The sequence below is a fragment of the Alexandromys fortis genome, unplaced genomic scaffold (assembly GCF_014885135.2).
Source record: "Alexandromys fortis isolate MF-2015 unplaced genomic scaffold, M_Fortis_MF-2015_v1.1 scaffold_77, whole genome shotgun sequence".
In the NCBI taxonomy this organism is placed as follows: Eukaryota; Metazoa; Chordata; class Mammalia; order Rodentia; family Cricetidae; genus Alexandromys; species Alexandromys fortis.
The window spans coordinates 8260234-8284361 of NW_026067967.1; the positions used below are offsets into that span (position 1 = coordinate 8260234).

The 24128-nt window shown below is 42.0% G+C and overlaps 1 protein-coding gene and 1 long non-coding RNA gene across 6 annotated transcripts in view; one reads left to right on the forward strand and one right to left on the reverse strand.

Moving 5' to 3' along the window:
• Window positions 1–23871, reverse strand: part of Rnf169 (ring finger protein 169) — a 52015-nt gene extending 28144 nt beyond the window's left edge. For all 5 annotated transcript variants that reach the window (XR_007594000.1, XR_007593999.1, XR_007593997.1 and 2 more), the window contains exon 1: window positions 23376–23871. Coding sequence is in view for 1 of the 5 variants with exons in the window: in XM_050154416.1 (XP_050010373.1) it covers window positions 23376–23838 (463 nt within the window). In the remaining 4 variants the exon portion in view is untranslated. The remainder of the gene's footprint in view (window positions 1–23375) is intronic.
• Window positions 10080–22861, forward strand: LOC126508921 (uncharacterized). Its single transcript, XR_007594002.1, has 3 exons — window positions 10080–15212; window positions 15848–15981; window positions 22527–22861. It is a non-coding gene; the product is annotated as an uncharacterized lncRNA (long non-coding RNA).
• Window positions 23872–24128: the final 257 nt, after the last annotated feature.

Consider the following 24128-nt stretch of genomic DNA (forward strand, 5'->3'; position numbering starts at 1 on the left):
GCAGCGGTGCCCTCCTGAACAGTCTTCCTGGCACACCTGTGGAAGACGGTCTTAACTGTGAACTGATGCAGGAGGACCCAATCCACTGTGGGAATAAGCCCATCACCATTCTCTGAGCAGGTGTTCTAGGCTGTGTACAGAAGCTAATAAATGTAAATCTGTACTTGAGCTAGCAAGCAGCATTCCTCCATGATTTCTACTCCAAGTTTCTGCTTGAATAGGCGTTTAAAGGAAACCCCTTTCTACTCTAACTTAATTTTAGTCAGTATTTCATAACAGAAAGGAAACTAGTATGTTTCCTTTCTTACCTAAAAATACAAAATATTCATTAATAAGGAAACAGTCATGAATTTGTAAGAACCTACAACATGGCACACAAGCAAAATTTAAAGAGAAATTAATATAAAATTATGGTAAGAAATTTAATATACCACAAGTAAAATCATGCATTAAGCAAACCAAAAGAGCAGCAAAAAATAAACAGAAAAATGCAAAATATTACATTGGTCATATTTACATATATATATATATATGTACCCACCTAATGAAGAGTATTTATTACTTAATGAAAAACAGAAACAATTATTTATAATATACTATGTTACAAAGACATTTCAAACAGTTTCAAAAAATCCTATTATAAAATTTTCATCTTTAACACTGGCTACCATTTTCCAAGTTGAGCTTTCTAGCCATGCAACTGCCAACTGTTACTCAACATTCTTTCCCATTAAATCCCTTTCCTGAATAAATTTGCAAATGTAGATATCTGTTCAGTACAACTAACAAGGTTAGCTGTTTCTATTTTTCACATAGTACTCTGAAATAAACAGTAAACCAGGAGCTAGCAAAACCAAGAAGAAAAGGAGAAAGATTTTGTTTTGAAAAGACCTAAGTGCAGGTACCACACCGGGCTTCAATCTGCAGTGACCACTAACGCTACAAGACTGGTGTTGCATATATGCTCCTTTGAATGGCTGCTTGTTATCTACAAAATAAAATGCTGGCAACGAAGCGTTACTTTCTAACAGATAACAGCCCACCTTCCTAAGACCACATTGGATCATGGTCTCACTAGCATGGCATGAACCTGCCATCTGTCCAGCACACTAGTGCTGAAACTTTAGCTCTGCTGATCTAAGAGGCAACGATGACACTCCATGGTAAAACTAAGGACTTTCCACATAGCTAAAAGTAGCTTACGCTTCCTCTGAGCTCTGTTCCCTTTGTTGCTCACATAAACTCATCCTCTTGATTTGCTAGAGTCCTTCTCTATAAGCCACACCATCTGAAGAGCAACACTTTCAGTGGACTCTGTGTATGGTAGAAATTCTTATGCAATATATACTCAATTTTTTTTTTTTTAAAGATGGGCTCTTTGCCTGGAACTCAGAAATCTACTTGCCTCAGCTTCCCAAGTGATAGAACTGGGATTAAAAGCATGCATGTTGTGCCTGGCCTCAAATTGTTCTTTTACGGCTTCTCCATTTTGTATCATATTTGGGAGACCTTGCGACCAAGACATAATCAACTCTATCATAGTTCTTTCTGGTACAACCAAAATAATCTTCTCAGATTCACTTTTTAAAATTCCAAGTACTTTGAGGAACAATATAAGGAACATAATCTTATTCAGGCTTATAAATAAGACTACTATCTAACACAAGTATAAAAATAATTTAGTGACCCCTTGGAAAAAATGACAACTGAGATTACCATTAGGACATTTTCTCTAAGACAGGTCTTAATGGTTGTCAATCTCACAACAAACTATTGTTTTGTATAACTAGTATACACTAATTTCAAAAGTGAGTAAAATTTTCAAGTCTCAAGCGTTTAATATCTTCATCTTGTAAATAATCTAAACTTAAAATTTGACTGTAGACAAGTATCAGAGCCTCAGATGATGCAGGCTCAATTTCCTCTTCTATAAAATCAGACTAACAGTAAATACAAGCTAATTAATGATATCATTCACTGCAGGCTATGAGGATCAAATGAGATCAATGATGTCAAAGAACTCAGAAATGTCAAGCTTCTCTTTGCCTCAGTCTCCTTATCTATCAAATACAAATCAACATACTGGCCAACTTATCTCATATGCAATTAGACCACAATTATTATGATCTATCATATCTTACTACGCCTCTAACTTGTTTGCAATCAAAAGACAAGAGTAAGGTGCCATCATATGTCCACTAACATTAGAACAGACATAAATCATCTTAATATTGGGTTAGAATAATTTAAAAATGCACAATGCTAAACTAAGCATGATGGCACACACAAGTAATCCCAATATTCCAAAGGGTGAGATAGGAAGAATCTGTGTTTGAGGCCAGTCTGGGCTACATACTAAGACCCTATATCAATAATAATCATCATCACCACCATCTCTGGGATACATACTAAGACCCTATATCAATAATAATCATCATCACCACCATCTATACTTTTTAAAAGCACTGTAGAGGACTAGAGGTCCTTGTGCACACAGATAAGCCTTGAAGAAGCCAGGAAAAGTGAAACACGCAGGCTTGCTTCTTCTGAGGGAGAGTTTACCTGTCCTCCTGGGACGCTGGGAAAGGATGTAGTTGACGACCCGGTGATTCCTCATCTGTTGAGGCAAGCTCTACTGTATTCCCCTAGAATATGTTTTCCTTTCCCCCTAAATCTTAAGCAGTGCTTTTAGGCCATAAAGCCCATCCTTAAGAGTTGGGTCACCTGTGCTTTACAACAGCCTAAGTAGCTTCTCTGTTACCTTAGGGCCAGGCCAAACCAGACACCCACAGGCATTATTACAGTAGTCATTTTTCCTTAGATCCTAAATCCTGGGCACTATCTCTGAGTCAACAGTACCCATCTTTGTGGAAGAAGCTGGATGTACTTTGTAAAGAATTTCAATGTAAACACGTCATAAGCTCTGCTATACTCATGGAACTGAGTTACTTGTTTTCAGAAAACTTTTTCCAATATCATGCTGTGCTTAAATATAGCTACAATAAACCAACTCAGACTCTCAAAGTTTGGATTTGTACTAACTAGTTTCCTTAACTGAATTTCATTCTTCCCTCACCCAGATTGCCCCCACCAGCTGTAAAACCTGCAAGAACTCCCCCGCCACATACACAAAGTATAATGCTGTTTCTTTTTAAAAAAAAAAAAAAAAAAAAAAAAACCTAATCACAGGAAAACATGCCATAATTTTAAGTAGTATTGGGGCTGGCAGTCAATGAAGAATCCTTACTGTAGCCTAGTGTATGGCATATACTTGTAACCCTAGTATTCAGGAAATTGAAGAGGATCTTTGTGAATTCCAGTCCAGCCCAATTACATATGGAGTCCAAGGTCAGCCTGGGCTATGCAATAAGACCCTATCTCAAAAATACAAAATAAAAGTTTTATAATAAAAACATGTAACAGTTAAGGAGCAAACATTATATGCTAAATGTCAAATACATACAAACCATACAATGCCAAAAAGATAGATATGGCAGACCTAACTGCCTGTCATTATGAAGGCTTGCCTACAAAATCTGCTTTGGCTGATGCCTTGAACATGGATTTCAGGTAGGCTCTTACCCTCCCTGACTTTTCCGGTAGGAGTGGTTTGTTGTACCTCCCTGACTTAGAAACACCTGCTTACCTACTTGGAGTATGAAATGTTGGTACATGCTCAACAGAAAGTGTATGTGATCTGTTCATTATAAAAGCTCTGGGCAGAAAGCCTCCAACAAGTTTCTCTGGTTGGTAACATTCACACAGTGCTCCACTTTCTTTGCTGGGGGAATAATACACATCTTGCATGCCTCCACTGAGAGAAAACCATGGAAGCCTATATCTATATATAATTTCCCCCAGACTTTGTCCTGCAAAGTGTTTGCTGTTGATGTTGCTCAGTGCTATTTCATTGCCCTATATCACAGCTATGAACTCAACTACATGCTGAATCCTGTAAGTGCTCCTGGTGAGTAGCTGAGGTTATGGGTGGGTTTTGGACACACACACACAATGTGTAGTGCAGGATAACCTTAGTATCTTCCTGCCTCAGTCTTCTGAATGCTGGTATTACAAATATGCACTACTAAATGCCTAGCTCTAAATATTCTTTAGATTTCAGTTTGTATCTGAGAAATGATAGCAATATTACACATCTATAGTTGTTGGTCCAATATCAAATTCAAATTCATTCTTATTTCCTAGTCAATATTCCTCTAAAACCTGTAAAGCTCCACTACATTTCTGTAGTAAGGATTTATATTTATATAATTTTCCTTAGTTATGATAAAAGATAAAGTAGATATAAATATTGTAACTGTAATTCTTGCTTGATACCTGTTTTGTTATCTGTAATTTTAGTATGTTAAAGTTAAAACCTTCCTTTTTATTAAAATAGAAAAGGGGAGGGGATGTGGGATCTCCCTCTGTGTGTTGCTCTGGAGAAAAAACTTTCTAAAATATCAACATATATGAAGGCTATCTAATGAAATAGACAAATAATGGGGGAGACAAGAGTCTCAACTGGCCATCTCTTGTCACCAAATGAAGCTTCCAATACCAGATTGAATTACATCAAATTGAGCTGTTGGCTAAAAGAGTCCCATGTGAACCCCCAAACTATAGGTAGCTCTAAGACTATAGGTAGCTCTCTACTAACTGACAACATGGCCCCATTGCTGAAGACAACACCCACACAACACTTTAAAACATGGAGAAGCTGAGCTGGTGCCTATATAGAGCCTTCACCCCTGTTTTCTAGCATCTTTGGTACAGGAAGGTACTCTGCAAGCTACCAAAAGAGAAATGTAAACACCAACCCAGCCACAAACCCTCTGATGTACAATGGAGTCCTGCCTGCAAGATACGCTAGTGCAATGGTGGCACAAAGTTTATGGAAATAGTCAACTCGTGTGATTTGATTGATGATCCACTTCATAAGATGTAATTGACACTACTTAGATGACCAACAACCTAAAACAAGATAGACCAGGGACCTAGGGTAAAACCAAACACCTCTGTTATATATATATATATATATATGGTAGCATAAAATGACTATACTCATAGATCAGTGCTCAGCCATCAACAGAGAAGTTTCTTCCTACAGCAGACGGGAACAAATACAGAGACCTACAGTCAGATATCACACAGAGAATAAGGAACCTCAGAACACTCAGCCCTAAACAGGGCTCAGGGAATCCCAAAGTAGAGAAGACAGAAACAGTATAAAAGCCAGAGGGGAAAAAAAAATAAAAAAAAATAAATAAATAAAAAAGAAAAAAAGAAAAAGCCAGAGGGGATGAAGGACACCAAGAAAACAATGCCCTCTAAGTCAATGTGATTGCCGTACATATGAACTCACAGAGACTGAGGTAGTATGCACAAGATACTGTAGATATATGGGTGCATAGACATATGCACAAGAATGCCCACTGAAATCACTCACGATACCTAAGACTACAATCTGAATGACCTTCAAATTACAACCGACTAAACAAACAATATGTGGGACACCATCTTGGTAACAGTCATTCCTACAATGTCTGCTTTTCTCCTAGCTTCTTAGTTGGCCTGGTGATTTAGGATAAGAAGTCATCCACTGCATAAAAATGCAGCAGCTCTGAATGGCATCCAGATGATCCAAGAGTCACCATGTTCTCCAGCAACAGTCAGACTGAGAGTAAATCCCCCCCACAGCCTAAACAGGACATGAACAAATTCAAAACTGCCTGCAGCCTCTAGTTTGCAAACCTTACTCTGGCCTTGCTCTCATCCTATAGGGGTCCAGTGAGGATCCTGGACATCCACAACACCCAGCTTCCTCAAAAGCTCCTGCAAACTTTCCTCCTCAGCACTGAAGGAAAGTTAAAAGACCTCCTATTTCTCGGTGGCTTCTGTAAGGCGCCTTAAGCCAGCAAATGCCCCAAGAGACAGCAGGTGGGGATGCACTTCCTCTTTACTGCCCATGAGGACAGCATGTCTGACTTTCTGCTTCTTGTTTCTCACTAGCTGTTTCCCCCTTCACCAGGAATCCACAAATGTCTGAAGCCCTGGCTGCCCTGGCAATCTTAAGAGCTCTCACTTTTTAAATAAGGCTCTTCTAGTTACTCTCAGCAGGGGTTTTGTCTGCTACAATCTGCTCGCTGTAATCAGAAGAATTTAAAACCTACATACTTCATAAGCACTATAAGAAAAGCAAAATTTCATGATAAAAGCACGAAGCAGACCAAACTATGTTTTCAAATTATGAGATGAAGCATATCATAAGACGAATGTGTATTACACAAATAAATCTGAAGGATAAAGAACCAACAGGAGCTGACATAATAAAAAAGGCCAGGCAGCCTAGAGTTATGGCAGGTGTTAAGAAAAAGTACTGGCAAAGACAAGAAAGCTACTCACAAACTAGATAAGGACACTGTGAGTTAAGAGTGGGACACAGGATACGGGGGGGGGGGACAGCAATGGGAGGCAGTGGAAGTCGAAGGGTTAGTCCTCGACACAATGCATTTCTGCCTCTAAGGGGCATGGGCTAAGAGGCATGAAGCGCCTCTAAAAGTGATATGGATGGGAGGAGGAGAAGTCAGAGCAACCACTACTGAGTGACTGTTCCAACAGAGTCATAGGTCCTAAGAGTAACAGAGAAACAAGACGGAAGAGACAAGTCTAATAGACCCATGGGGAAACAGAAAGGAAAATACTCTCTGAAAAGGCTAAAATGGCACCACCAAGATGGCTCACTTACAACCAACCTGATGGCATCAATTTGATCCCAGAAACCTAGATGGTGGAAGGAGAGACATGACTCCCAAAAATTGTCCTCTGACTCCACACAGGCTTTGGTATATACACGCATATGCTCACACAGGCACACACACAATAAATAAATATAAAAAAGGCTTTAAATCATTTATTACAACCTTGATAGCAAAGGCAAAAAAGAAGCTTGAGTCTTATGCATACTGAAGTTCAGATGAGAAAAGACACCACAGCTGTCTACGGCAGCTGAACACTGCATTGAGACTAGAAACACTTAGGAAAGTTAAACATATGTGCATAAGAAGAATCAGCAAATATAGGGCTTGATCCTGCCCACAGCTGCAGGCATGCACTGGGGTCTTGGAACATGTCCCTGGCAGATAGAAAGAGGAAAATACTGTACAGTAAATGCATAGATGCACAAAAACAAGTCACTATGAATGCAGTCCCTCCCAACTTACCATGTACGTATGTGCCTATCTGATGGAGGAAGGTAATTGGTTAATTATAATAAACCAACTGCTTGGCCTCATAGCTTAGAACATAGGTGGGTGGAATAAACAGAATAGGATCTGGGCAGAAGAGGAAGTGAGGTCAGACTCTGCTCTGCTCCGGGACAGACCCGACAGCTCTGCTGGAGCAGAGACACCATGCTCAGCCCTCCCAGGTAGACGCAATAGCTCTGCGCTCTGAGGCAGCCGCATGAAGCTCAGACTCCAGGATGGACGGAGGCTAGAATCTTCCCGGTAAGCGCACCGTAGGGTGCTTACACACATTACTAGAAATGGGCTAGTCCAGGTGCAAGAATTAGCCTGTAAGGGCTAGAGTTCATGGGCCAAGCAGTTCTTAAATGAATAGTTTGTGTGTTGTTATTTCGGGCATGAGCTAGCCAAGCGGCCGGGGTGTTGGGGATGCAGCCCCGCCGCCGCTCCTATTTCAACACCTATCCACCAAACCTCAGAACACTGCTAATGTCCTGAGCACAGTCCTCCTGTGTCAGTCGATCTCAGTGCTGAGATGATAGGTATTAGAACCACAGTCAGCCCTCCAGAAGGAGAAATCTGGTGTTAAATTAAGCACATGCTCCACAGCATAAAAGGAGAAAGAGGAGTAAATCATAAATGTGTGCTAAAACCAAACTGATACAGCCCCCATTATTGGGGGAGATACAGCTCAGAGTCGGGGGCATTTACGTAATAGAGATGAGGCAGTGGTGCAACCCCCAGCACCACAAAGAAAATAGCTTTATTCTTATTTCTTATTTTTAACTCTTATCTACTGTTATCTGGTTTGCTCCTTGTAAGAGTATGGGCGATGTCCAAGTGTCAACAACTGCTAACTTCCTCACTCAAGACAAGAAGAATTATAGCAGGCAATACCAAGAGTGCCTAGCTGGGAAGGAGAGTGTAGAGAGAAAAGGGTAAGAACTAAGAACACTTAAAGCTCTTGCTCCTCTTGCAGAGGACCTGGGGCTTAATTCCCAGGACTCACGTGGTAGCTCAAACTCCCTATAACTCAAGTTCCAGGGTGTCTGATGTACTCTTCCTACCTCACAGGCATTTGGTATGCACAAAGGGTACGTACATGTACGTAAGTAAAACACTCATATACATTAAGTAAATCTTTTAAAAATTTGCTTAAAAGCTAGTAAAATTTAGAATCAAGTAATAGACTACTTACCAACGGATAGAACTGAACATCTCTAATCACCATTACATTCAATTTTACTGTTTATATTTTTAAAACATCCCCTGGTAAAGCTTTAATCAAATCAAAATTTCAGAGCTCACATATGAAGAACTTATGTTTGTAACTTCAGATTACATATATATATACATATACACACACATATATATACACACATACATACATTTTCTAGGAATATATCTTAAAAAAATTCTAGGACAGAACAGAAAATTACATAAAAGTTTTTCAGGGCACACAAGATGGCTTGGCAAAAATGCATGCCACCAAACTTGATGGCCTGAGTTTGACCCCCAGGGCCCACATCATAGAAGGAAAGAGCCAACTCCTCAAGCATGCTGTAATCCAACACATACACATGCATGTAAATAAACGTAATTAAAAAGTTTAAAAGATTTCACTACAAAATGAAAAACAAAAATAACCTCAATGCTAAACACTGAGAGATTGGTTAAGCTAATTATGAATACCCAGACAATTTAGGTATTAAAATTATATAGGGGACTATGCTGGCAACTTGACAACTTGACACAAGCTAAAGTCATTTGAGAACAGAACCTCAAATGAGAAAATACCTCCATAAGATTGGGCTGTGGGCAAGCCTGTAGGGCATTTTCTTAATTAGTGATCAATGGGGAATGACCCAGTGCATTGTGGGTGGTACCATTGCTGGGTTAGTATCTGTAGAGTTCTGTAGGAAAGCAGCTGAGCAAGCCACAATGAGCAAGTCAGTAAGTATCCCTCTGTGGCTGCTGCATCAGCTCCTATCTCCAGGTTCCTGCCCTGTTTGAGTTCCTGTTCTGACTTCCTTCAATGATGAACAATGATAAGGAGGTAGAAGTCAAAGTCTTTCCTCCCAAGTTGGCTTGCTCATGGTGTTCTATCATAGCTACAGTAAACCAAAATAAGACAAGGGATTTTTAAAAATTCATTTATTGAGTACACTGCACAAAGCCAATGGACTGGGCAGTAACTAGAATGATAAAAGAAGTTGCTTTAGTAAGATGAAAAGCCACATGCTAGAAAAGGAATGGTGACTTAGTAGAATTCACAAAAAGAGAAAAAGAAAATCAAAGTGCTAACACGGGGAGAGAGAGAGAGAGAGAGAAACAACAATGGAAACAGTCAACAGTCACAAGATATTAGGAGATTAAAGAGGAAATGAGCAGTAAAGCAGGGATGTGAAAAGGGAAAACACACAAATACGAGGCAGATCTTCCACAAAGAAATTTAATATGGTTTATTAGCTAAGACAAATCTATAACATATAACAGTTCTTGGGGATGGAGCTCAACAACTACAGAGATAACAGAGTCACACAGAATGAGCAACTACCAAATCAGTCTTAGAAACAAGTGCTGCAGTTAAGAGTCACAAAGGGAAGAGAACAGGACTGGGAAGGACAGGCAACACTTTCGTAAGGAAGGGTGAAGCTGGACTAACCTACTGGCCAGTTTGCCAACTCCTGAATCAGAAAACACTGACAAGTAGAGGTCAACAGACCTGCAAAAACAGATGTAAAAATAGAGACAAGCAAATAAGACTTCTATACTGAATCTAAAAACAACCCCAAAAGCAATGTTTTCTTATTAGACAATCTGCAATGGATCATCAGTAAAACCCTATGATTAAAGAGGTCACAGAATCAAATGTAGGCGCAGGAGTCAGCAGCAGCTGAAAAGAAGGGCTTGGGCCTCGGATCTTCCATCCAAGGCTAACAAAGAACCTCATGGGCACAGCAGCACATCCACCACCAAAATGGAACAACAGCCTTTGATTTCTTCTATGTGAGGCAAAACATTATTCACAATTGTGGTGGTCTGAAAGAAAATGGCCCCCACAGACTCATAAGGAGTGGCACTATCAGGGAGTATAGTCTTGTTGGAGGAAGTGTGTCACTGAGGTGGGCTTTCAAAAGTTCAAGCAAGGCCCTGTGCCTCTCTTCCTGCTGCCTACTGATCCAAACGAAGAACTCTCAGCTACCTCCCCAACACTTGAGTGCAGCCATGCTCCCCATCATGATAATAATGGACTAAACCTTTGAATATGAGCCAGCTCCAATTAAATGCTTTCTTTTGTAAGAGTTGCCATGGTAACGGGGTCTCTTCACAGCAACAGGACACTAACTAAGACAACTATATCAGTAAAATGATTCCAAAGTTAGAGTTCAGAATCTGGAACCAAAGAGACCTGCATTCAACTGTACCCTATCCTGGATTCCATCTGCACTATATTCTTCCTTGCTAGCTTGATTCTTTAATCATAAAATGGGAGTATCTCCTATTTGAATAGTCTATGTCAACTTATCTTCCAGTATTTTCATCCAACTACTTTACCAAATGCTTTTAATGAGCCCAAAGACCTCTAGGTAAGCCAAGGAAGGTTACACAGTACAGATGCAAAGGGTTCAGAGGATGGGCATAATCCACTGTGCAGAAAGAACCTACACTTATGTCTAAGAACTAAGGATCTCTAATGGAGCTTACTGGAAACACAGATCTGGGACAGCAGCACCATCCACTCCCCCTAGAAAGAATGGAATGAAAAACCAGCAAACACTGTCCTTCGTTAGCGTCTCCTTACCATTCCTAAAGCTTCTTAGAATGCATTCTTCTAAAGCAGAAGGGAGCATGCTTACGTGAGAAAGAACACTGTTCCCTCGGCATCCTTCCTTTTCAGTACACTCTGCTCTCACGTCCACCCTTGCTAGGAACCTAGTCCAGTGCCTTACACATATTAAGAATACTCCATTAAATACAGCATAAAGCCTTAGCATATAGGCAAAGTAAATTCCATAAATGCTAATTCTTCTACCTCCAAAACTTTTCTGGCTGCATCAAACAATGCCTAAATCCGAAAAATCCTTCATATCCTATATTAACAAGCCTACTTATTTCTGTCAGAAACATCTGCATTGGGAGAGAATCACAAGAAGAGACACAGAGTTCCTAAATTTCACACACTACAGGATAAATTTAAGTAAAATCGTGATGTGGTAGAAATATCCCAGATTCTAAAATTCAAGAGATTTAGGTGATTGAACATAAAACTGAATATACACACAAGTCACACACAATATTCATACATGTTCTAGTTTCCTTTCTGTTGTCGACCAAAGCACCTTAGGGAGGAAAGTGGTTATTTAGCTTACACTTCCAGATCACAGTCTATCACTGACGGAAGTCAGGGCAGGAACTTGGAAGAGAAGTCATGGAGGAACTTGGCTTGGTAGCTTGCTCTCTGGCTCACTCCCAGGCTCATAGTTGTCTAGCTTTCTTGTATAGACCAGAAGCACGAGCGTAAGGCTGGTACCATCCCCAATGAGCTGGGCCCCCCTACATCAGTTAATTACCAAACAACCCTCCACAAAAATGCCCACAGACAATCTGATCTAGGCAATTTCTCAATCAACGCTTTCCTCTCAGATAATTCTAGTCTGTGCCAACTTGACTGTTAGTGCTAACTGGAACAGCAAATAAAAAGTCTGGCAAAATATACCCTCATTAACAGTGGCTGCTACTGAAATGCAAAAACAATAGCATATAATGTCATCACTTTATTGTGTTTTTTGTTTTTGTTTTTTTTTTTTTTTTTTACTTTTTGGGTTTTTTTCTTTCTGTCTGCATATATGTCTGCGTGAGGGTGTTGAATCCTCTGGAACTGAAGTTACAGATAGCTGTGAGCTGCCATGTGGGTGCTGGGACTTGAACCCAGGGCCTTTAGATGAGCAGCCAGTGCTCTTAACTACTGAGCCATCTCTCCAGCCCTCACTGTGCTTTTTCGGTGTTCAATTTTCCTATACTGAATGCAAATGCCTACTAAGTTTCTCATCCTTAGGTTCTGCTCTCCTTAAATCCATCCTGTACGCTTACTGTCAGGACAAGTTTCTCAACCGTCTTCAAGAAGCTTGTGGTTTACTCTTTTTTTTTTTTCTTTGTATCCCTAGCAACTAGCACTGTGCTTGGCACAATAATTAATGACTACATTAACAAATAAAGTATAAAAGCTTACATGAGGTATTTCTTTCTCTAATCACCTAATGTGCCATCTTGCCTAAACCATACCACTTTCCAATCCAACCATTATTCAGATTCAGAAACGAAGAATTTTAGGTGCAGAGTTTGCTCAAAGTCTCACAGCGACTACAGGGCCTCAAGCTAGAATTTACATTCAGATCCACTACTTTTCAATACTATCTTTCTTCCAGAATACTTTTCAGTACGCAAATAAATAATAGTTACACTTCAGTAAGGAGTAGAAGATATTACTAATCATGTATGCATCTTACAATCCTTCTAAACTCAGAAAAAGTATAAATACATAATACTGCTGTTCCAGACCCAGCTACCGCCCAAATCTATGTCTGGGCCCAGGGTCTTACCACAGCTGGAGTCTGTGCTGAAGACGTAGAGTCTCATACTGCCACCAAAGGTTTTAAGAAGCCTAGGGTTGCCGGGTGGTGGTGGCGCACGCTTTTAATCCCAACGCTCGGGAGGCAGAGGCTGGCAGATCTCTGGGAGTTCAGGCCAGCCTGGTCTACAAGAGCTAGTTCTGGGACAGGCACCAAAGCTACAGAGAAACCCTGTCTTGAAAAACAAAAACAAAAACAAAAAAGAAGAAGAAGCCTAGGGTTGTTCAGGGGCCATCCCGATCTGAGTGGCCAGTGCTTCCACCAGGAGCCAGGATGTCGCTTGGGCACAAGTTGCTGCTGAGGGCCATGTCTGGGTCCATAGTTTAGCAGCAGCTGGGGTCTATGTTGATGTCTGTGGCCCGTGTCACCTCAGGGGACCATAGGAACCATGTGTGATGAAATCAGAAGGCCATGTGGAGTTGGTCCCACCCTTTGCTGGTCCAGCTTCTCTCTGGACACTGCAGCAAGAGAGCTGGCCTTATTCCCCATACCATGCTAAATGCATTTGTACAACAGAAACAAATAATTCACTATGCAAATATCTATTCTATTCCTTTTTCCCTTTTATTAAAAATAGATATTTTCTCACATGATATATCCTGATTACAGTTTCCCCTCCCTTTATTTGTATGAGTTCCTCCCCACCCTTTCTCCCCTCCAGATTAATTTCCTCTGTCACTCATTAGAAAACAAACGGGTTTCTAAGGATAATAAGAAAATAAAATATAATAAGATAAAATAAGACAAAACAAGCAAACAGAAGGAAAAGAGACCAAGAAAAGGCACAAGAAACAGATACAGACACAGAGACCCACTCATTCACACCAGGAATCCTGTAAAAACACTAAACTGGAGATACTATATTCCTTTAAAAAGCTGGTTTCACTGTTTAAGATCACTGCTAACCATTTACATTGGACATCTTATCTGATCCTTGCAGTACTCCCAGGGCTTGTTGGCATTACTCCAGCCACTTACTCACAAGGAAGCAAATGCTCAGAAATGCTAACACCTCTACCAATGCTAAAAAAGTAATAAAGGAAGAGAGCAGAACCAAAGCAGGCGGCTGGCCTACAGAACTGAGTACAGAAGAGCTACAGCATCCGGACCAGTCAGAACGGGTACCTAGTAAATGGACATTGACTCAGTGCTTACATGTTGAGCACTCTGCTAAATGCTGTTATACATAATTCTTAAACCTTCAAGTAACCAGGTACAGCTTATGATGTTTGCTTTTTATGGGTCAGAAAACTAGAACACAAAGGAACTAAGACAGGAAATAAACATTTATATGCATTACTCACAGATGAACTAAGAGATGTTATCCTGAGGGAAAAAAGGAAATAGCTACTCATATATTTAGATGCCAATAAACCTGGGATTATCTTCCGTATCTAGAACTAAAATGAACAAAACCTGAACTAAGACTAGCTCAGTCAGTGAAGAGCTTGCCATGAAGGCATGAGGGCCTGTGTTTGGTCCCCAGAACCCATGCTAAAAGACAGCATGCACTTGTAATACCAGCACCAGGAGGTGGAGACAGGCGGATTCCTGGAGTGTTCTGGTTAGCCAACCTAGCCTAATCAATGACTCCAAGACAAGAGACCTCAGCTGGACTGCATCTAAGGAATGACACCTGAAGCTGTCCTCCCGCCTCCATACAGACACAGAGGGGGGAGGGGACATTAGGTTTAAGTAGGAATTATGTGTTTAGATAGAACAGTGTCCAGCATTAAGTTTTAGTCAGGGTCAATTTACTAGGTAGGCCTGGCCCTGACCTCCTTTAACCATTAACTGCTTTCTACCAACATGAGGTAAATTATCTCCGGCTACTGGGAAACCAGCAGCAATTCATAAACAAACGGTCACTCCTGCAAATACTGCAAGAGAGAAACGTGATCTCTATCACCTTAGCTCTCAAGCTCTACCAAAGTCCCAAGCATGGGGACTTTCCAAAGTCACGTCTGCAGAGAGAGACCCTCCTCCCTTTATGTGCCCATTTCCTTTCTTTCACTATCTAGCGGCCATAAAGAGTAGTCTACACTGCTGACTTTTCCCTGCATCTCTCAGTCCCTCAAATAAGCTCATCTTCACGCACCTTTTAACTTTTCACTACACACTTTTTCAAGATTTATTCATGATGATATATAAGAACTCTGTTCATTCACTGTACTAACAGTTACAGAACGACCCACAATTCATTGCTACTTTTCTCAAGGAAACTGTTCTTTTTCCAGTTCTGCAGTCTGAGATGACTGTGAGCATGCACACCTGTGCGCTCCCCGAGACCACCACTACTAGAAAGGCTGAATCAAGACGTAGTAGATACCTATACCAGGTAAGGCCAACACCTCAATGGCTCTGGCTTGGGCTTGTTAGGCCTCTTCTCACTGGGATCCATTCTTTTCTATCACGTACTTCCTCTGAATTTAACCTGTTATTTTTCTAATTATGTTGACCACTTGGTTTGTCATAGAAACTGGGTTCAATCCCCAGCACTGGGGTGGGGTGGGTTCTGAGGTTTCACCACAATGTGTTTAGTTAGGAGGGCTCTGTGTTTTCTAATTCTTGCTGGGCTTCATGAGTCTTAAAAGATTCAGGGTTTTTTATTAATTCTGAAACATCTTAAGTCACCACATCTTCAGGTTCTACACCCCCTCATTCTAACTGCTTTTCTCTTGGGAATACTACATCTGGAGCTTCCTGATCAATCTCCTCCGTTCTTTTCCCTACGTTTCTGTTGGCCCCACTGAGCACTCACCCTCACTGACTGTTTCCACTGCAGGTAGTTCTTACAAATTATTTCATGTCTTGTTTACTGAGCTGTTGAATTCTGGAGATCTTTACATAGAAGGTATTTAATTCCACAATAGCTTTAGTCCTAACTACACTTGCTTACTGGGGTATCAGTTCTGGAACAGCTTTAGTCCTAACTACGCTCATTTTAATTATCTTTTGAACTAACACTATCAGTTTCAGGAGCTCCAGTCCTGTTTTGTCTGTGGACTCTCCTTTTGTTGGGAACCCTACAGGCTCATACTGCCATTTCTACGGTGAGTTTACTGCAGCTGGCTTCTGTCTTCTGGAAGAATCCTGGGCTCTCAGAGGTAGGAGAGTGTCCCTGATAATCTTGTTTTAGTTTCTCCATGTGACTAAAATAGTTCACTATCTTGGAGACATTTCTTCTATATTTCTTAGCATAAAGTTATTTGAACAAAACCCTCTAAGATCTTGGGTATGAAAAAGCTATAAGTCCTTTGCTCTGGCTTCTTAGGAAAACCCCAGGGCTATGCAGAAGTCTTAGTTTCTTGTGCATGGCTAAACTCACCCCCACCCCTGCCCCAGGAAGAGGAAAAGAGAACCTCCTTACTCAGAAAGGCTTCAGCAGATCCCTTGAGCCTGCTGGGGGGTAACAACTTGACAGTTTTGATGGCTCCATGTCGGCTGACTGGAGACATCCCAGCAAGCTCAGGAGTGTATGAGCAGTCACGGTTCCATATTCACCAGTTTGTCTGGTTATGTGCCGTCTACCTTAGCCATCTTCCAAAGACAATTGGGGTTTCCAACTTAGGTGTTACTTTACCTCATCAGAGTCTCTAAGATGGAATTCGCCAGTGCACCCTCACTCTTGGGCAAGGCGTCCAAAATCCACTATCACCCATCAAATCCTGTTCCCCCACCTTTCCACTCTCTCCTAGATACTATGTGTACTAACTCCTAGGCCAGACTGGATTATTGTGACCAATAAAAACAAATAATAAATAAGTGTCTTAAAAAATAATAGGAACCGGGCTAGAGAGATGGCTCAGAGGTTAAGAGCACTGGCTGCTCTTCCAGAGGTCCTGAGTTCAATTCCCAGCAACCACACGGTGGCTCACAACCATCTGTAATGAGATCTGGTGCCTTCTTCTGGTGTGCAAACAGAACACTGTGTATGTAATAAATAAATAAATCTTTTTTTTTTTTTTTTTTTTGGTTTTTTNCTGTGGTTTTGGAGACTGTCCTGGAACTAGCTCTTGTAGACCAGGCTGGTCTGGAACTCACAGAGATCCGCCTGCCTCTTTAAATAAATAAATCTTAAAAAAATAATAGGAACCAAATATTCTGTAAATTAATCAAATAAAGTGTGATGAAAACCGTTATCATATGCTCACATACAAATGAACTCAAGGTGAGTAACTCTCCTAAATTAACTAGAAGTCAGGGAACAGGATAAGAGAGGAAGCAAGTACCACCTGAATCCCTGCTGCTCATCTGAGTCCACAGAGCTGAGCAGTTCTTTCCATGGTAATTCATTTCACTGGTGAAAGAGGTGGTGAGGTAATCTCCAGCTGAGTTTATAAAACACATAAGCAAGGGGAAGGCACATGGATCCTGCTTAGTGCACAAAAGGACATGCTCAGGTCTGTCAGTAAGGAGGAAGGGCGAGTCACTTTATATATGCTGAAACAATCACAGCTTCATTATTCACTAGTCCGAAAAGCAATTTAGGCAACACAGAACGCAGATGTTGTCTGACAAACAGACCAGAACTCTTTGCTTTTCAAGGAAAGCAAATGTTTAAAATATTTGTTAATCATAAGTGAACAGGGAGTATGAACAGGGATGTTTATGCAGGGAGACTGTGGGATTTAAAAAAAAAAGGATAAAAGAGGTACTATTCACTTTTTTATCTACTAATTTTTTTGAAATTCAACTTTAAGACAAAAATAGAAAAAAAAACCCATCAACTTAAAATGGTTGTCAGCCTTTGTCTAGATCATCACTTCAATCATTACCTATAGCAGAAGAAAAAAGAATTGTCCTAAAACCCAAAAAGTTACTGTTTCAAGATCAAAGACAGTATAATTTAGAAGTATCTTTGGCTTTAATTCTCAAAATTCTTTAATCATTTTCAATAAGGCTTAAATATAATTACTATGTACAGTTCTAAATCTATGCACACCTATGTAGTAAATGTTTTTAAATCAACACATTAGAATGCCTTTAAATTTAGAATATAAGTTCCATGAGAATGAGATTTGTATTTTGTTCACTATTGTGAACAATGCTTAGCAAAATGTAGGTATTCATTATAACCCCTTTCATGCTGCTCAAAACAGTACAAATACTTAGTTTGTCCACACAGACAAGGACCTGCACAGCCTAAAAGTTGTGAAGTTCCACTTGGAGTCAGCCTTGATCTGATCACTGCTGCAGCCATCACACACAGGGTTCCACAGATCAACACAAACAACTAGTAAATCAGGTGTAGCGGTGCACAACTATAGTCCAGCACTCAGGGAGATTCTCCCAGACTGAGGGAGAAGGGTTTTGGTAAGTTTGAGACCAGACCAGAATACAAAGTGAGACCCTGTCTAAATTAAATAAATAAAATGCCAAGCCACAAAAATATCAAAAACACGACCAAAATTTTCAACAAGCACAGGCTACACTTTTTTTCATAGACAATCCAATTCTAAAAGAGACACTGTACTTTGAAATGATTTTTTCTTTCTTCCCTGGGGAGCTGAGGGCTAAATCCAGGACCTTGTGCTTGCTAGGCAAGTGCTCTACCACCGAGCTAAATCCCCAACTCCTTGAAATCTTTTCTGAAAAGCAAGTTGTGCACAGCGGTATGTGCTTGGATCCCACCACTTGGGAAACTAAGGCTAGAAGGTCTCAAGTTCACCGCCCGACAGGCTACATAGCAAGGTCCTGTCTCAAAATACAAAAATATAATAAGCAGCTACTGTATCATGTGCAGGAGAATGAAGTGGGAGGACACCACTTGACAGCAGGAGCTCAAAAACAGCCTATGCAACAGAGCACACCCTGGCCTCTTTCATCCCCAGTCTCACAAAGCAGGCCTAACCCTTCCTTTATTAGCTGGTTTAACTGTGCCTTAAGAATCCACCAGGAGATACACTTCCTAAGGCTCCTGTAAATGACCTCCTGCTGCTCTAGTTACTACTCAGAAACCACAATGCAAGTATCTCAGCCTCCTCCATTAAAAGCCATCATGAGACAGGCTTACACGACAAGCTCAGCACCCAGGAGACTGAAGCAGAATAGTCACTAATTCCAGGCCTCCCTGGTCTACAGAGAGCTCCATTCAGGCTGGCTGGCCTATAACATGAGATCTTAGCTTTTGTTTATCTGCTACCTCACTGCACCTTGTAACTGGTAGTTCTCTTATCCCCTCCACTCCAGTCTTCTCTCTGAGCAATGAGGACCCAGAATGAAACAGATCTTAACCTCATTCTTTCTTATTCTTTAGCGACCCTTTTTTAAAAAAAAAAAAATTATTTATTTATTATGTATACAATATTCTGTCTGTGTGTATGCCTGCAGGGCAGAAGAGNTTTATTTATTATGTATACAATATTCTGTCTGTGTGTATGCCTGCAGGGCAGAAGAGGGCACCAGCCCTCATTATAGATGGTTGTGAGCCACCATGTGGTTGCTGGGAATTGAACTCAGTACCTTTGGAAGAGCAGGCAATGCTCTTACCCTCTGAGCCATCTCTCCAGCCCTTTAGCGACCCTTTGAAAATCTGTTGAAGCTGTGGGTGACCTCTCCATAAAAATACACACACTTACGAGACAACTTTTATAAGTTATTTATGGCTCATGCTTTAGAGCTCCAGCTACTCAAGTTCAGTTCCCAGCACCCACCCGTCAGTTCCTAACCATCTATGACACCAATTCCAGAGACTCTGACACCCTCCTCTGGCCACCTTGGGCACCAAGCACACACACACATACAAGTTTGGAAAAAAAAAAAAAAAAACTTTATAATAGAAAAAGATTCCACTTAAACATGCACCAATAGATGGCTAAATGTTATGCCCATTTAATAAAATTCCATACAAGTATAAGAACATTAAAGACATTTTCTGTTCTACTATGAATGTATATTAAACAAGCAAACACAACTTATAGGGCTAGGGAGATGGCTCTGTGGCTATGAGTGATCTGCAATGAGGACCTAAGTTTCAAATCCCTATATTAAAGGCCAGGAGCAGCTACAGGCGTCTGTCATCTCAGCACTGAGGGGCAGACTGGAGGATTCTGAGATTCTGCTGACCAGTCAATCTAGCAAAATGAGGAGCTTCCAGGTCCCTCAGAGACCTCATCTCAGAGCAATCAGGCATAGAGGAAGGTGTCCTCACTTCAAAGCCAAAGGCAGAAAACAGTGGTTCTCAACCTGTGGGTCGCAACCTCCTTGGGGGTCGAATAACCTTTTCGCAGGGATTGCCAAAGCCCATCAGAAAACACATATTTACATTACGATTCACAACAGTAGCAAAATTATAATTATGAAGTAAAACAAAAATAATTTTATAGGTGGGTGTCACTACAAGGTGAGGGTCACACTATGAAGGCTGAGAGCCACTGGCATAAAAGAAGATATCTGACATCTTGCTCTGTCTTGTTTGTCTATGTAACACACACACTACATAAAGAACAATGTGCATTACACACAACCATTTGTATAAAAATAGGAAAATATAAATTTTAATTTTGGTAAGGATTTGGTAAGATGCATAATTGCAAAAGAGTCAACAGAACACTGGAGACAGTGGAAATGAGAAGAAAGCAGTATCACCAAGTAACTTTTTCTATTTGCATCTGACTCAAGAATGGTGAAAAGGGTTTTGGGTTTTGAGTTTTGTTTTGTTGAGACAGAGTCCCATGTAGCCCAGGCTGGCCCGAAACTTATCATGTAGTCAAGGAAGATCTTGACCTTTTTTTTTCTTTTTTTTTTTTAAAGGTTTATTTATTATGTATACAATATTCTGCCTCCATGCTATGCCCACATACCAGAAGAGGGCACCAGATCTCATTACAAGTGGTTGTGAGCCACCACGTGGTTGCTGGGAATCGAACTCACGACCTCTGGAAGAGCAGCCAGTGCTCTTAACCCCTGAGCCATCTCTCCAGCCCAAGATCTTGAACTTTTTAAGATTCTCTTTTTTTTTTAATATTTATTTATTTATTTATTATGTATACAATATTATGTCTGTGTGTATGTCTGCAGGCCAGAAGAGGGCACCAGACCTCATTCCAGATGGTTGTGAGCCACCATGTGGTTGCAGGGAATAGAACTCAAGACCTATGGAAGAGCAGCCAGTGCTCTTAACCCCTGAGCCATCTCTCCAGCCCAAGATCTTGAACTTTTTAAGATTCTCTTTTTTTTTTAATATTTATTTATTTATTTATTATGTATACAATATTATGTCTGTGTGTATGTCTGCAGGCCAGAAGAGGGCACCAGACCTCATTCCAGATGGTTGTGAGCCACCATGTGGTTGCCGGGAATTGAACTCAGGACCTTTGGAAGAGCAGGCAATGCTCTTAACCACTTGAGCCATTTCTCCAGCCCTAAGATTCTGTCTTAAATAGTGAAATTACAGGCTTGTCCCATCACCCTCAGCACAATTTATTATATTTTTATGTATGTATTTTGGGAAGTGTGTCCATGTGCCACAACACACACGTGGAGGCCAGGGGACAACTTTCCGGAGTCAGTTCTCTCCCTTCCCTTACGTGAGTCCTAGAATTGAATTCAGGCTTGACATCTTGCTGCCCCCCATTAAGGTTTTAATTTAAAAATACTGTGTATAACTTCAGTGAATACCCACTAAGGCTAAACATAATTGCCAAGCCCTATTCAGCAATTCTTTTTTTTTTTTAAGTTTTGTTTTTTTGAACAGCTTCTCACATAGCAAAGAAAAACCTTGAACTCCTGACCCGGAGTGCACTTCCCAAATACTGAGGCCCCAAGTTTGCATCACCATGACGAGTTCAGTAGCGTTTTTCTATTCTTCTAAAATTATTTTGCTGAATAAACATATGACTGCAAATACACAATGATCCAAAAAGAAACTTAGGAAAAATACTTTTCATTATGACCCGCATAATGAACTGGAAGACACACAACTCAATAAATCCTATGGACTCTTATTTTAAGTAAATGTCCTTACTCACTAGTAGCCTATCCTTTATGAAAACAAACTTCTTTAAGAAGAAAAACTTTACACGAACCAAAAAGCAATAGCCTCTTTCATAGTTCAAATTTCAAAGCAGGTACTTCACAACTGCTCCTAGAGATATAGAAATAAACTGCTATCTTAATTGACTATACAATCAATGTAGTAGTAGAGAGACCAGAGAAATTACCTTATATATTTATAGTCTCAGAAATTAAAGAAAACTAAATTGAGCAAGAGTCAGATGGAATTGGATTTTTATCATCAGGCAAGTTATTTAATCTCTCTAGACCTCAGTCTCATCTATAAAACAGAAATAAACATACAACTTTGCAAGAGCACTGTGATGTTAAAAAAGAAATAGCAAAAAACACAGAAAGTAAAATGAAGACCACCTCAGCTCTTGGAGAAGCAAGGTACGTATCTTTGGCAGGTGTCCCGGCTTGAACCATAACAGATGCATTCTGGACCCTGTAGTTTCTAGGAACTACACTTTCATGCACACAATGCAATGCCTGCCTTCCCCTACAGAAAACAACGTAAGCCAGTATTCCTAATATAAAAGGGCTATGAAATGGAACCTCCTGACTTTACATTTCTTAAAAACCTATGTTGCCTGGGCGTGCCCCCAAAGAAGCCTGTCTTGGCTCGTGTTACAGAAGGGATTTTCTTCCTCAGACTTCAGCACCAACAAGTGATGAGCTGCCGCTGCTGAGAAAGGAGTCCTGCAAGAGAACTTTAAATTGCCAGCATCACAGCCGGAAACCTACCCAGAAAGACCGAAAACCGCCCCAGTCAACCAATCCTAGCCTCCAAAACTTAAATCCCACCCGGCTTTTTCACCGAGCGCTACTGGCTTTTTTGATCAATATTATCGCAAATATAAATAGATGGCATTTATCTCACCCTCACTATGTGCCAGGCTCTGCGATAAGCATGTATTTTTCAAGATTGCATGAGCCGCGAGCTCAACCACCACCAACCCACTCAGCTCTCAAGTCAGCAAAGCCACACTTCACAACATCAGATTCGATCTGCCCCCCCCCCCCCCCCCCCCCCCCCCCCCCCCCCCCCCCCCCCCCCCAAACCAAAAAAACCCAACACCCACCACACATCCACTCGAGCCCAGGAAAACTCATCCTTCTCAGAACACGACCCCAAGCCCCTCCGCCTAACGCTGACAACAAGCGCTCCTGGGATCCTCCGGAGCCCCTCCTCCTCCACGCACCAACTCCAACATGCCCCTAACTTGTTCCAAGAACTGTTTCCTTCCAAACTTGTGACTTACGCAAGGCGCGGGGTCCCCGCACTGCCCCTCCAAAGGCAACAAGCCCGCAGTTCGCTCCAAAGTTCAACCTTCACCAACCACAGACGGTGCCGGGACACAACCCAATCGCGACCCCAGGAGAGAACTATCCACACCCGCTCCAGGAGGGCCCGGGATCCTCCACCCCGCTCACCAGGCCAGACCCGGGGTGGCTGGGCCTGGCCGGGACCCCAAGGGGAGGAGGAGAGGGGAGGCTTCACCTGGCTCCGCGCGCGGCTCAGGGTCCGGCCTGGGCCCCGCGCCGGCCGCGCCCCCGTCCCGGCGCGAGCGGCAGCGCTCCGGTTGTCCGCGACGGGCGCGCTCGTTCAGCAGCTCCGCGGCGGCCTGGCCGTCGTCGCGGGCCCGACGGCGGGCCCAGCCCGAACCCCGGGGACGGCAGCGACGGCAGCCCGGGCCCGCCGCGCGGGAGGCGCAGCCTCGGCACCGCGAGTGGCCGCACGACAGGGCCGCCGCTTCCCCCGGGGTCTCCAGGCACCCGGCGCAGCCCGACTCCTCCGGCCGTGGCGGCGGCGGTAACACTAACAACGCGGGGCTAGAGGCCGGGCCCGGAAGCCCGGTCTTCGCGGCCGCCATCTCGTCACAGCGGCCCCGCCGGCCCCGCCGACTCAGAGCCGCCGCGGCCGCCGCGGAAGAAGCCCGAGTGCTCGGACCTGCCGCCGCCATCTTGTTTCCCGTTTGAAGGGAGAGTCCGTTGCGCTGGGGGAAGAGTAGAGGGCGGGGCGAGGCTGGCGTGGATCTGCATATTCATGAGGGGGCGTGGACCTAGTGGCTTGGGGACGTTTCTCCCTGAACCTCCAGCTCCACTGAAGAATGCTCATTAATATTTAATGTTATTCTTGATATATCCGGTCGTCAGCCCGCCCTCCAGTCTTTGCAGTTTCTAGCACTGAATCCAGAGAGGCTGCGCGCTGGAAGGATTTATTTGGAAATTCTGAGCGACGTGGAGCTTTATA